Source organism: Mytilus galloprovincialis, chromosome 2, assembly GCF_965363235.1.
Source record: "Mytilus galloprovincialis chromosome 2, xbMytGall1.hap1.1, whole genome shotgun sequence".
NCBI lineage: Eukaryota > Metazoa > Mollusca > Bivalvia > Mytilida > Mytilidae > Mytilus > Mytilus galloprovincialis.
The window spans coordinates 64,017,738-64,030,906 of NC_134839.1; the positions used below are offsets into that span (position 1 = coordinate 64,017,738).

Sequence of the window (13,169 nt, forward strand, 5' to 3'; positions counted from 1 at the left end):
TTTAAAACTTGTCATATGAAACAGGTGACTGGTGAAAAAATAAAGAGTATCCAGTTCCTGAACCAATGCATGCATATATCATAAACTTAGTCTTTTGTGCACAATTTTATCATTTTTTTACGCAAAAATATCGTATAATCGTCATTTTTTGTTCTCTCTGTCTGTAATGTATTGAAAATATGGCTGCTCATTAATTGTCGTGTTTTGAAGCTGTAGGTTACGGATTGTCACCTTATAGTAAACAATTAACAAAGAAGTATAGATATTGAGCACATGTATAACATGTACAATCAGATAATAGTTATTTTAAATGACTGATCCATGCGTATTGTGATCACCAGATTTTTATGAGAAGGGTCACCCTAAGGTCACTTTGAATACAGAAAAGATAACGGTGAATTGCTTCCTGGAAGCAAGCAATTAAAAAAAAGTAAACTGCTTCTAAATGTGGATAAATTAAAGAATTTTCTTCAGAAAAAAGTATATGTACATAAGTTAGATAATGCCAACTACTTTCCTTGTTATAAAAAACATATGTATATTTTTTTTAATTTGAAGTTACATGTGACTTTAACGAAAGACATTTGTAAACAGCTAAAAAGTAATGGATTTGCAAATGTAAGAACAAGAAGCACGAAATGTAGGGCATTTCAGCTCAGTGGACTTTTAATGAGCATGTTATTTAATAAAGTCATTCATTTGATCTTACCTGAATTTTGTACAATCCTTTATCATAGACAGAGCATGACCTATTTAGTAATTTTTAGGTCAGAGGTTAGGTTGGTGAAATGTTCAGCTATAATTCATGTATATATTCCATGCTAAGATCAATTTCAGATGCATTTGAGTGAAACTTGTAACTGTAATTTATAGGTTGATGATTCCTTACCAAACAACACATTAGTACCACGTGGTAGATGGTGTCATAATTTAACGCCACCAAAGCAGATGTCTAGCAGTAATCGTATTGTTGTAAGATTCCGATCAGATAGGAATACAAATGGTAATGGATTTGCAGCTAACTGGACTGTGGGTTAGTAGTATACTAGATCACTGAGGAACATAAATGATTTTTGTAATTTACTTCCATGACATGTCTATTTTCTGTTAGAATTACATCTTGTCTCATTTAAATAGTTAAGTATATATTTAAATAATAAAACTTCAATGTTTAGGAAAAAGTTTTGAAATTTTTTAAATGTTGTTTTCAGTTTTTAAAACACCAAATAAATGTTTAAATCAAATAGAATCCTTAAAATTTTTCTTTAAAGCAATTATTTATCATGAAAATTATTAGCTAAGTAACATATGTTTTGACAGGTTGTGGCGCTGTATTTATGGATGATAATGGTGTATTTGTCTCCCCTGGATATCCTAACAATTATGGACCAAACTTAGTCTGTAACTATACCATCGTGTCTAATCCTGGAAGGTTTATAGTATTACAGTTTAACAGAATATTTGATATAGAAGGTAATATTTAAATTATTAATAATACAATTGAAGTATTTGTGGAAAAAGTGCTGAATCTATCTAAGAATTTCCTACCTATCCTATCTTTGAGGTCTCATTTGATTAAGATAATTTCATTATATGAGTAATGATAATGATAATGTAATTTATAATAAGACAATATAGCTCTTCAAGTACTTTGATCAGATGTTTGGTTTAAGAGTATTGGTTAATAAATTGTTATATTCATTGTACTATTAAAAATTATAACCGCATTCAAAGTTTGCAATATTGCTGTTAAGTGGGTAAAGATATAAGTTTGTCAGTTTAAATGCTTATGTGTGATGGTTTATTTTAGGACCAGCTAGTTGTCCATACGATGCCCTGACGGTTTATGAAGGGAACAGCACAGCCGGTTCAGAACTAGGAAAATTCTGTGGAACTACTGTTCCACAAGCAGTTAGTGGAAAAGATGCTCTTTTTATACAGTTTAAAACTGATGGTACTGTCCCAGGGAAAGGGTTCTGGGCAAGCTACAGGGTATCTGATTGTGGAGGAGAATTTACGGATCCATTTGGATATATCCAAACACCAACACATCCTACAAGTTACCATCATAATGCTAATTGTACTTGGCTTATAACAGTAGAGGAAAACAGAATAGTTAGCTTAAAGTAAGTTTTGTTTAGATTATGGTAAAAGGTGGTCAGTTTGTGTAATATGGTATTAAAGAAACAGTGGCTATTAATGATATAGATCTGTTTCAATTTTTTTTATATTTGACTCTAGTCCCTCTTTTTAACTTAAACAGCTTCTGTGTTAAAATTTACTTCAAATAAACAGTTTGCAAGTCTGAGACAAAATCAATGGACAACAGATGCCTTCCAAAAGCATTGAATATTTCCAAGGTAAAAATCTTTTCAAAACAGTTGAAACAGAAGTAACACACTTTCCACTTGAGTACATATCTTTTTAGATTTGGGGTTTCAGCAAAAACGAATTTTGTTTTCATCAATTTCAAGAAAGAAACAAAACAACATAGGGGTAAAGTGCAAGTTAAAATTAGGCTTTACATCAGCACAATTGTCCCCAGAACACAGTTATTTCATAGTGCAATAAATTAAAATTAAGATTTTTACTGTGTTGTGTACTACTAGTGGGACAAATAATATCAAAATTATAGAAACTTTTACCAGCTCTAACTCAAAATATTGACAATTCTGTGTGAAGGGGTCTAAAATTCAGTTTGACAGCTTCAGACATACTATAATTTGACCTTTTTTAACTGGACCAAATCACTACTTAACATAAAGATTCAACACCCAAATTTTTTTAACATGTAATATCATCCCCCTACTTAATATTTCATGCATCAAATATCAAGAAATTAATTGGGAAAGAGTATCAAAAAAAAAAATTGCAAGTTATACACTGTTCACACTAGGGACTATATTCGAGACAACGAAAACCAAAGGATGATAACTGTATCCTTGAACCAAATAATGCTTCATCTAAAATAGAGTTAAATTTAGTCCTGTGTGTCTCTGTGGCTGAGTGGAAGTCAACAACACAGAATGACATCTTTTTCGGCTTTTCTTGGAGAACAGAACAAGTAATTTATGTGCATTGGGAATCAAAACAGTATGACTAAATGAGTGGAAAATATAAAACCTCTCATGCTTGCAAGCATCATTTTCGGTCTAACACTTTTGAATATTTCAGGTTTAACTCTTTTGAATTAGAAGCCCACCAAACATGTAACTTTGACTATGTAGATGTTTATGATGGAGGAGATCTATCCTCACCAATGATTGGACGATTCTGTGGGGAGGTAGTACCAGACGTACTGAGAACAACTGGGAACCAGATGTTGATTAATTTTGTCACTGATTGGTCAGTTAGTTTGGCAGGATTTACAGCTACCTACAGAACTACTTATGGTAAGATATATATTATTATGTTTTGTAAAGCTACTGTATAGCTAGTTATTCCTGCAGGGTGCAAATTTTCCATAATTTTTGCTCATATAACAAAATGGCCAAAATAAACTCTGCCAATTTAAAATGGCACATGCAAAGGTATTGATAAAAGTTTTGAATCTGCCGAAATAATAACCGCCAAAATATTTGATACCTTATTCAATGAAAATCACAACATTTTACATCCGCGAAATAACCCTCTATACAGTATTTTATTTGTTAATAAAGTTTTTAAAAATCTTATTTTAAAATCTCAGGCTGCATTCAGCCTTCAAATTCTATGAGTTGTGAACAATTTGATGCTGACAAGCCTCTCTGTTAGTAAGTGTTTTTAAGCCCACATGGTTGAAAGGCCAATTGAACTTTTCTCATCACTTGGTGTCCCTCATCATCTGAAATCTTTTTTAAAAATCTTCTCTGATGAAACTATTGCTCCACATTTAATCAAACTTAGTCACAATCATAACTGGTGTATCTAGTTTAAAAACTGTGTCTATAAAGAAATTTTGTAATGTGATTCATATTTCTATTATACGTAAGGTTAGCTATATTTTTTCTTTTAACACAGGTGAATCTCAAGGTTGTGGAGGTGTATTGAACAGTACCTCAGGTAGAATAACCTCTGTTGATTCTGATGGTAACGGTAAATATGAACACAATTTAGATTGTCGATGGATCATCATTGTCGGGGACAACAAAATAGTGAAGTTGACTGTCGAAGGACTGGGTGTGGAGAGCCATTCTACATGTTACTATGATTTCTTAGAGGTAGGTACATTAAAAAAAACAAAATAGTCCTTAAATATTTGTATATAAAAAATCAACTTAATACTACATGCTGCATTAGTATGCAATTTTATAATTGTTTTGACAAACAAATGTTAGAGACTCAGCTGCCTAGGCCAGACCTATTGGTGTCACTCAAAGGCTTTCATAACAACTTTGTCACAAAGCATAACAAACTGAGGATCAAGGCATCAACTGTTTTGTTGTACCTCAACTAATTTTAGAACAGCAGTTATATATGTGATTATCAAGCTAGTCAAAATACATGTAGGTTCATTTAATAGTTACAAGCAGTTAGTATTTTTTTAAAAGCTTTTTAATTTCTTTATTTTGTCAAATATCTTTTTTTAGATAAGAGATGGTTTTTATATGGATGATCCATTGAAAGGAAAATACTGTGGAGATACAGTTCCACCGATAATACGATCCACTTCTAATGTCTTACTGGTTAGGTTTTATACAGATAGTTCTGTAGATGGAGCAGGATTTAATGCCACTTATGTCCAAGAGGATGGTAAATTATCATTTAACTCCAATGAACAAGAAATGAAATGACCATTTCACAATGATTGAAAGATAAAAAAAATAACTTTCTTTTTGAATAAATTTAGTAGGTTTGACAATACTGTGGGTTAAATTAATGTTCTCTGTATACTAATTTGTGTTGATTTTTTGGATAGAGGAAAAACATAAAATTCAAATACTCAATGAAATACACTTTTAACATACCTGCCAACTGTCACTATTTGTGGGGGATTTCCCTAATGGAGGCTCCCAAATGGAAATTTTGAAAGAGCAATTTTTTCTATAATTTTAAACAAAACAATCCATTTTACAATGGCTATAGGCTTGTAAAAGTATGGAGAAGCCAAAAACAACATTAAAATATATTTGAAGGCCCCTTTAATGTTTTGAAGGACTATATGAGCCATCTTGCACGTAAAACCCCCCTGGGCATTATGAAAAGATGGCAGGTATGTTTTAGTGACTTGAATAGAAGCAAATGATGAAACCAAGATTTCCTCACCAGATAACATTTTTCTCAAATCACAAAAATTGATACCATCAAAAATATATGAATTGATATTTTAATTTTAATTGTTAATGATCATCAGTGAGGTAGTATTTATATTATTTTAGCATTGTGTGGTGGAACACGTACAGCTACAGATAGTCCACAGACATTGACGTCACCAGGATATCCAGGTTCTGTATTCCAACCTATCCAATGTCGCTGGACGATAGATACTCCAGAATCTAACCAACAAGTTCGCCTCACCATGACAGGCTTGGCTCTTATGACCCAAACCTCATGCACTGATGAATATGTTGAATTTAGAGATTCACCTATGGTAATATAGTGTTGTTTTTCTTACAAACCTTGCTTTCACCAAAATCTTTGTTTAAAAAGTATTTATTATTGTATAAGAAATAATAACAAGTTTGGAAAACTTTATAAATCTGTATACCAAAATAAAAAAATATGTATAAACAAACAATATGTATATGTATACAGTTAAGGCCACACTGAATTGATACCTCGTTTGTCAGATTATGATCTTAATGGAAAAAAGTTTTTAAGAAAAACAAAAAAATCTTTAAACCCTGGATCCAAATTTTATACTTCAATATTTTTAAGACACTTGTGTGCTTGTAAAAGATATTATTATTCCTTGGTTTTGATTCTAGAAAATTTATTTGAAAGCAATGCTGCTTGCTTGAAATTATTTCATTCCATTCATTACACTTTAAAATTATAAAAATAACGTAACTTTCTAAAAAAAAAAAAACAAACTGAAATTTCCAATTTTTTAGAAAAATATTTTTTAAAATAGAATATTTTCTTGCTGGCTCCTCTTTTTCAACATGAGGAGACATGAGAACTTGATCTTAAATTGGTGTAAAAGATAAATGAATTTCTATAAATGCTCATAAAAAACAGTTGTTTTAGCTACAGTCGCTGACTCCAACACACTTACATGATGTGTACAGCTGATAGATACATATTTTAAGGTCAATTTTCAAATAATTGGTTTTATTCACATATTCAGAAATATAAGCCTAAAAATAATGCATTTTATCATGTTCACGTTCTATATATACTCCAGTTTATATATAAAAACAAATAAAGTACTTATTACTTGAATTGCTCCTATTGAATTAATAAACATCAGCCTGTTAATATATTGTAAAAGGACTGGGGCAGGAGACTGATAATCGGAAGTATACTGTGCAAATAAGTATGCACCAAATCGTTAGGCCACTATCGTTAGGCCACTTAGGCGTCTTTAATATTTTTAATTAAAAATTAATAATGTAAAGCTTAAGAGAGCCTGGTGAATCTGTAGTAAGTTAGTCCCTGAAGTGGATACCTTGGGTATGCTGGGTCGTTACAATAAAACACAATACATGTAGAAAGACTTGTAATAAAAACATTGAAGTGACTGCTGCAGAAAATGTATTAAATGATCGACATGTTTCGGTGCCTAGGGCAAAACATTTTCTGCAGCAGTCATTCCAGTGTTATCGTTACAAGACTTTCTACATTTAATATTTATAAATGTACTATGAATAACTAACCATGAAATATTTGATACTTTACAGGGCACTATGGGTCAGTCTGTCCATTTCTGTGGAAGTACAATGCCTGGTCCATTTGATTCAATAGGAACTACTGTACAAGTTAATCTAGCCATGATGGGGATGGCCAGTAGTAATGGTTTCTCACTTAAATACCAGATTGCTAGTATGTGTTATATATAATCTCAAATTTCATTCCTGTCCATAGGTTAGGGTTTCCAGTTCAGATTTTTTTATGATTTGTTCTAAATCTTTCCTTAGGCACTGGCCTCCCTAAAACACGACAGGTTAGCTACTATAACTAAATATATTCACACTGAAATATAGTTCCCTATAGTTCTCATGTATGTGCACATAATATATACATATAAAGTTCATTCAAGAATGTATGTCATTAAGGTGTGTTGATGGAAAGGCTTTTTTTTAAAACATATTGATTAGGTAATTGAGTATTGATACAATACTAGATGATTGACAACTGTCATTATCATCAACCATTCAGGGACAAGGTGGACCTTTAATTACAATGCCCACCTCCTAAACTGTCAATCAAATTGACCACATTACTTATCAACCTCAGTCTTACATGTTTATACAGACCCTTTCAATATACATACCCAATAAACAAATATCAATGAATATTTGACCTCATAATTGAATACATAAATGTATACAATAGATGTTTGATATATAAGGATAATAGATTTATTTATTGCCTATTACTTTTGATCTGTAAATTATCTCTGAAAGATAGTTGATTAATTAAGGATTAACATGATCTTTAAAAAAGATGAAATATAAAGATTCAAGATTCAATATTTTATTAGAGTCTCACCACTTGTTATACATATAATACAATCATCATAATATATAAATTGCATAAAACAATAATTTTATAAATTAAAATACAAGTGCCATTCTATAAAGAATTATGAGAGACTATAGAAATCAATATAAATTATAACTATATATTTATCATGTCTATAAACACATTTTTGTTATGTAAAACCATACAACTACAATTATCATGTCTAAAAAATATTTCAAGTTTATGAAAACATCAATCAAACATATAAAAAACTATTTCTTTTACTTAAAATGTTAAAGCAGGTCTTGGCAACCACATCAAAATATAAATTTAAATATGAATATATAAAAGGTATTCAAGTAAGGCCTATAATTAACTTGATAAATTTCCAATAATCATCTGCAATTAATCAACAATTTAGGTTAGTTCACTTATATTTTTTTTTTATCAGTAATTGGCTAGAAACAGTTTTAAAATTTTAAAACTTTTGATTATAACAAACCATTTTTTATTAGTTTATTCCCCATCAATCATTATGTCTATTTTAGTCATTTGAATTTTTATAAGAAGTGAATATATATTTTTGCAATCAAGAAAAAATCCCCATTTCAATAAAATGAGTTTTTGATTTGTTTACGTTTAAAAAGTACATTTTCAATGTTCTGTTCTGAAAAATATAAATTGATCAAAAGGCAATCTACAACTTTTAATCTTCAATGTCATATAACCTATGTTTTAACTTACAAAATGCCCCAAAACAACATTTTTAGATTATTTTTGTTGACACTTTAAAGTTCTTAGCTTATGTCTTATATTTATAAGGGTAGTAGGTAACATTTACTGGAAGAATTTTCAGCAAAAGTGTTTTATTATACCTATACCCCGCTTTAAAAAAGGGGGGATATACTGTTTTACCTCTGTCTGTCCATCAGTCCGTCCATCAGTCCGTCAGTCCGTCCGTCCCATGAATATCTTTCGTCACATTTTACTCAGGAACTACAATACAAGGATTTCTGAAATTTGCTTTCAAGGTTTATATAAGTTTGCTATACTGTGTGATGCGTTTTCAGATTCATCACTCGACAACTTCCTGTTTACCGAACACATGTATCATTTTACACATGATAGCCAAGTTGAAAATTTTCGTCACATTTTTCTCAGGAACTACAATACAAGGATTTCTGAAATTTGGTTTCAGGGTTTATATAAGTCAGCTTTACAGTATGATGCGTTTTCAGATTCATCGCTCGACAACTTCCTGTTTACCGAACACTTGTATGATTTTACACATGATGGCCAAGTTGAAAATTTTCGTCACATTTTTCTCAGGAACTACAATACAAGGATTTCTGAAATTTGGTTTCAGGGTTTATATAAGTCAGCTATACTGTGTGATGCGTTTTCAGAACCATCACTGGACAACATCCTGTTTACCGAACACTTGTATGATTTTACACATGATAGCAAAGTTGAAAATTTTTGTCACATTTTTCCCAGGAACTACAATACAAGGATTTCTGAAATTTGGTTTCAGGGTTTAAATAAGTCAGCTTTACCGTGTGATGCGTTTTCAGATTCATCACTCAACAACTTCCTGTTTACCGAACACTTGCGCATATTTTTACACTATTAAAATTATCCACTTGCGGTGGGGGTATCATCAGTGAGCAGTAGCTCGCAGTTTCACTTGTTTGTGTTCTTTTGTCCCCACAATACCTTAATATGAAATTATCCAAGCTACTCTTCCAATCGTTCCATGAATGATATCCATCCCTTTGATTTTTTTACTTGTAAAGTTGGTAGAGGGGGGATAGGACCTTTATCGGGACTCCAGGATAAGGTGTTTTAAGCTCAGGATTGCAGGATTGATCCTTTCAAGATCCGAGATTTCTTTTTTCCAATTTTGGGATGTCTGGATTTAAATTTCTTTAAATTGGGATCTCGGGATTTCATGTTTTTAAGCCCAGGATTTCAGGATCAGGAACCCTCCAACCCCTCCTCTTTCATGTCACAACATGTGTTTTTGGATGAAAGCAAATTATGTAAAGATTGATATTTTTTTATATTGTAAAAACGTGTTTGATTTACAAAAAAAAAAGAAAAATAGAAGCAAAAATGGAAATTGCAGTAAAATGTTCTGATTGATTTGTAAATTCAGTAAATTCTAAAGTTTTTTAGAAGTTTGTTGACAATGCAAAGATCAGGTTTTCATTTGATTAAATTTTTGTTCAATACTGACCATTTATGTTATATATGTGGTCAAAGTTTTCAATTTCTTATTTTTAACAGGTTGCAATAGAACTTACAATGTTAACAGAAATATCAGTTCCACATTGACCATTGATGTTATATATGTGGTCAAAAATTTCAATTTCTTATTTTTAACAGGTTGTAATAGAACTTACAATGGTAACAGCGGTCAGATATATAGTCCAGGATGGCCAGGGAACTACCCTGTAGATAGTTACTGTGAGATGACAGTGATCAGTTCTCCAGGAACATCATTATCTCTATACTTCAACTCATTCCAGATAGAAGCACATAGAAGTTGTCAGTATGATGGTTTGTTGGTAAGATTTATTACAAGAATATTAATGTGTAAAAATTGTTAAGATTGTGTCTGACTTATACCTGAATTTTTTTTGAAAACAGAAAAATCTAAAAAAAATAAAATATTATTAGAGATCTAAAAAGCCTGAACTTTTTTAACAGCATGCAGTCTTATAACTTCAACAAAATACACATGCTAAGAATACAAAATTCTTTTTGAAAATATTCAAGAGATCCTTATGTGCTGTCTAGGTGGAGGATTGTTTTGGACATGATGAGAATTAATGATGCAGTGCAATTTTTGGCTCATGTTTTTTTGTTAGAAAAGCAATGAAAAATCTTTACAGGGAACTTGGGAAGCATTAAAGTATGAATGCTCTTATTTCATATTCCAAAAATTTACATATGAACCTATGAATAAAACTGCTATGTATATTGAGACTATTAAATATTGGAACACATAGCAAGTTGCTTTAAAATAAATAATGCCTGTAAGTAATTCTTTTTTTTCAAACATTTGATTAAGAGTATTTAAAATGAAGTTGTATGTAAAGTTCATGAATGTTTTTTTATATCATTTGAAATAACAGTTTCATTCAGAAAAGGTTTTTATATAACTTGAATGTTGATAGATACGGAATAGTTCAAGTGGAACAGACATAGCTACATTATGTGGAATGGCTTTACCAGACCCTATCTTTGCACAAGGAAACAGATTGTGGATGAAGTTCTATACAGATGTTTCTGTTACACATCCTGGTTATTCCATATCATACACAGCTTCTTTTAACGGTAAATTATTGGCTTATCCATTTTCAGGAAAAAGAATTAGGGATTTATTTCATTCTGTAAAAAGTCTGGAACTATCTAGATGGATCTCAGTTGCGAAAGATACAGAAAATTGAGTTATTATGAGCAATAGAAAAATCATGGTCCATTTAAAACATAATTTTTGAAATTGTTAAAAATATGTTATTCGTCAAGAGAGAATTTTTTGTTTAAAGTTTGCATTAGATAGAATCCTTATGACCAAGTTTTAAGTGACTCTATTCAACAATTAAAAAAGACACTTCCGATAAAGATGATACATAACCATGGATGAAATGAAAATATCATTTATTTTCTTTGTAATAAGAGATCCTTTATTTTAATCAAAATGTTTGCCTTATTCTGGAAACCTGGCAAAACAAAACTCAGTGATTTTGAAAGAACATATATATTCAACAGGCATACAACTCATAGATTGATCTTAAATTTGATTAATTCAATTGTATATTTTATTTTAAGACATCTTGGACAAGATCTGTTTTGATAAATATACCATCATTAGAATTCACCTTTTCAGAAACTGAAGGAATATGGGTAATCTCATTGTTCGTAGACCAAAACTAAAATAACGTTATGTCATTGGTTGAATTTCAATTGTTTGGAACGTTTTTAACCAATCACAACGTTTTGATGTACACTTTTAAAAATATTACCCAGAATGCATTAGATTCTGAAACTGCCAATTAAATTTCTATCTATCTTTAGGTATTGGATGTGGTGGGAATATAACTGGTGTTAATGGTAGCTTGACAAGCCCTGGTTTCCCTAGCAACAACACCCTGCGTCAGACATGTGGCTGGTTGTTGTCTGCACCAGCCAGGAGGACTATCACTGTCAGATTTACAAGTATAAATGTTTTCGGAACAGCACAGTGTGATACAAATTACGTAGAAGTTTACAATGGTGGAAGTGAATCTAATCTCAAATTTAGTCGTTATTGTAGTAGTGTAAGTACGAATGTTTTCCTTGTAGCTTCTAACTCAGAATATGAAATAGATTTTACCTACAGTAGATACTACCTGGTTGTTTAAGGTGTAAAAGCAAAATGCTTTTGAATTTATTTCATATTTGCAGGCTGAAGATTTTTATTACTCTGGACAATCTAGTTTTGACATATTTGTAAGACTGATCTATTGCTGTCTTTTTAGATGTCTTTTGGTGTTTTAGATCTGGTCTGATTTGTTCATCATTTATGATTTATTTAGAGCAGTTACAGTGAGTTGACTGTTAGTGTTGCTCTCCACCAATTGCAACTCATTCAAAATTTTGACCAAATTGCAATTTGTTTTATAAAATCAAATTGTTCAACTGGTCAGAATATTGAATAAATTGTTCAGTCAAAATGTGAAAGTGCAAGGTGATAAAATAAAATATACTTACAATACTATAAGACTTTAACTTTAGGAGAGCAACACTAATAGTCAACTCACTGTAAGTTGAACAAAATCGTAATATATATTGTATTTGTTCAATGTGAAAAAAGCTCAACTGTCATTGGTGAATTTTGATCAAGAGAAATATAAGAATCATTTTAGTGTTGCACAAAAAGAAAACAAAATTGAACCATTTTTTGTATAGAAATAAGAAGAAGTGGTTTGTTTGCCAGTTAGATATCTATCCACCAAAGACAAAAGGAAGGCTACACATTATTAAAATATGCAGTGTCTAATGTTCTATAGATAAGCTAAGTCTGATGTTATATTTTATTTGTATTTTTAGGAAACCATTGCACCATTGCATGCTGATACAAACCAAGTTTATGTCAAGTATGTTTCCAGTGGGTCAGGATCAGCGCCATTATTCAGACTTGTATATACCAGCTAATTCACAATTATTTATCACGTCACAAAGATTTATATAATTCATGTCATATTGTTTCCTTAATTTCATTTGTAAATTTTATTTATGTGAGAGACAATTGTCTATCAAATAAAAGTCTTTAATTGTCAATTGTCACTTGTAGATTATTGTTTCAGCACACACTTATGCATGTATAAATTCATCTAACTTAGCTCATTTGGCCTGAAGGTTTTGCTATCACTTTGGCATCCATTGTCCACAAATTTTCCTTTAAAAATTTTCTCTTGAGAACCTGCTCAATTGATTTAAACCAAAGTTTGTCTGCTTCAACATAGAAATAAGAGAAAATTCAATATGGGGCTTTTTCAGGGAAAATACTTAACAGT

The 13,169-nt window shown here is 31.0% G+C and overlaps 1 protein-coding gene across 1 annotated transcript in view; it reads left to right on the forward strand.

The window, feature by feature from the left end:
- LOC143064106 (cubilin-like) overlaps nucleotides 1-12,933 on the forward strand; it is a 127,987-nt gene extending 115,054 nt beyond the window's left edge. The window contains exons 55-66 of the mRNA XM_076236687.1: nucleotides 874-1,033; nucleotides 1,321-1,473; nucleotides 1,811-2,126; nucleotides 3,175-3,392; nucleotides 4,000-4,199; nucleotides 4,569-4,731; nucleotides 5,358-5,569; nucleotides 6,822-6,963; nucleotides 9,994-10,175; nucleotides 10,788-10,947; nucleotides 11,689-11,930; nucleotides 12,703-12,933. Coding sequence (XP_076092802.1) covers nucleotides 874-1,033; nucleotides 1,321-1,473; nucleotides 1,811-2,126; nucleotides 3,175-3,392; nucleotides 4,000-4,199; nucleotides 4,569-4,731; nucleotides 5,358-5,569; nucleotides 6,822-6,963; nucleotides 9,994-10,175; nucleotides 10,788-10,947; nucleotides 11,689-11,930; nucleotides 12,703-12,807 — 2,253 coding nt within the window. The 3' untranslated portion in view covers nucleotides 12,808-12,933. The remainder of the gene's footprint in view (nucleotides 1-873; nucleotides 1,034-1,320; nucleotides 1,474-1,810; nucleotides 2,127-3,174; nucleotides 3,393-3,999; nucleotides 4,200-4,568; nucleotides 4,732-5,357; nucleotides 5,570-6,821; nucleotides 6,964-9,993; nucleotides 10,176-10,787; nucleotides 10,948-11,688; nucleotides 11,931-12,702) is intronic.
- The last annotated feature ends 236 nt before the right edge of the window (nucleotides 12,934-13,169 follow it).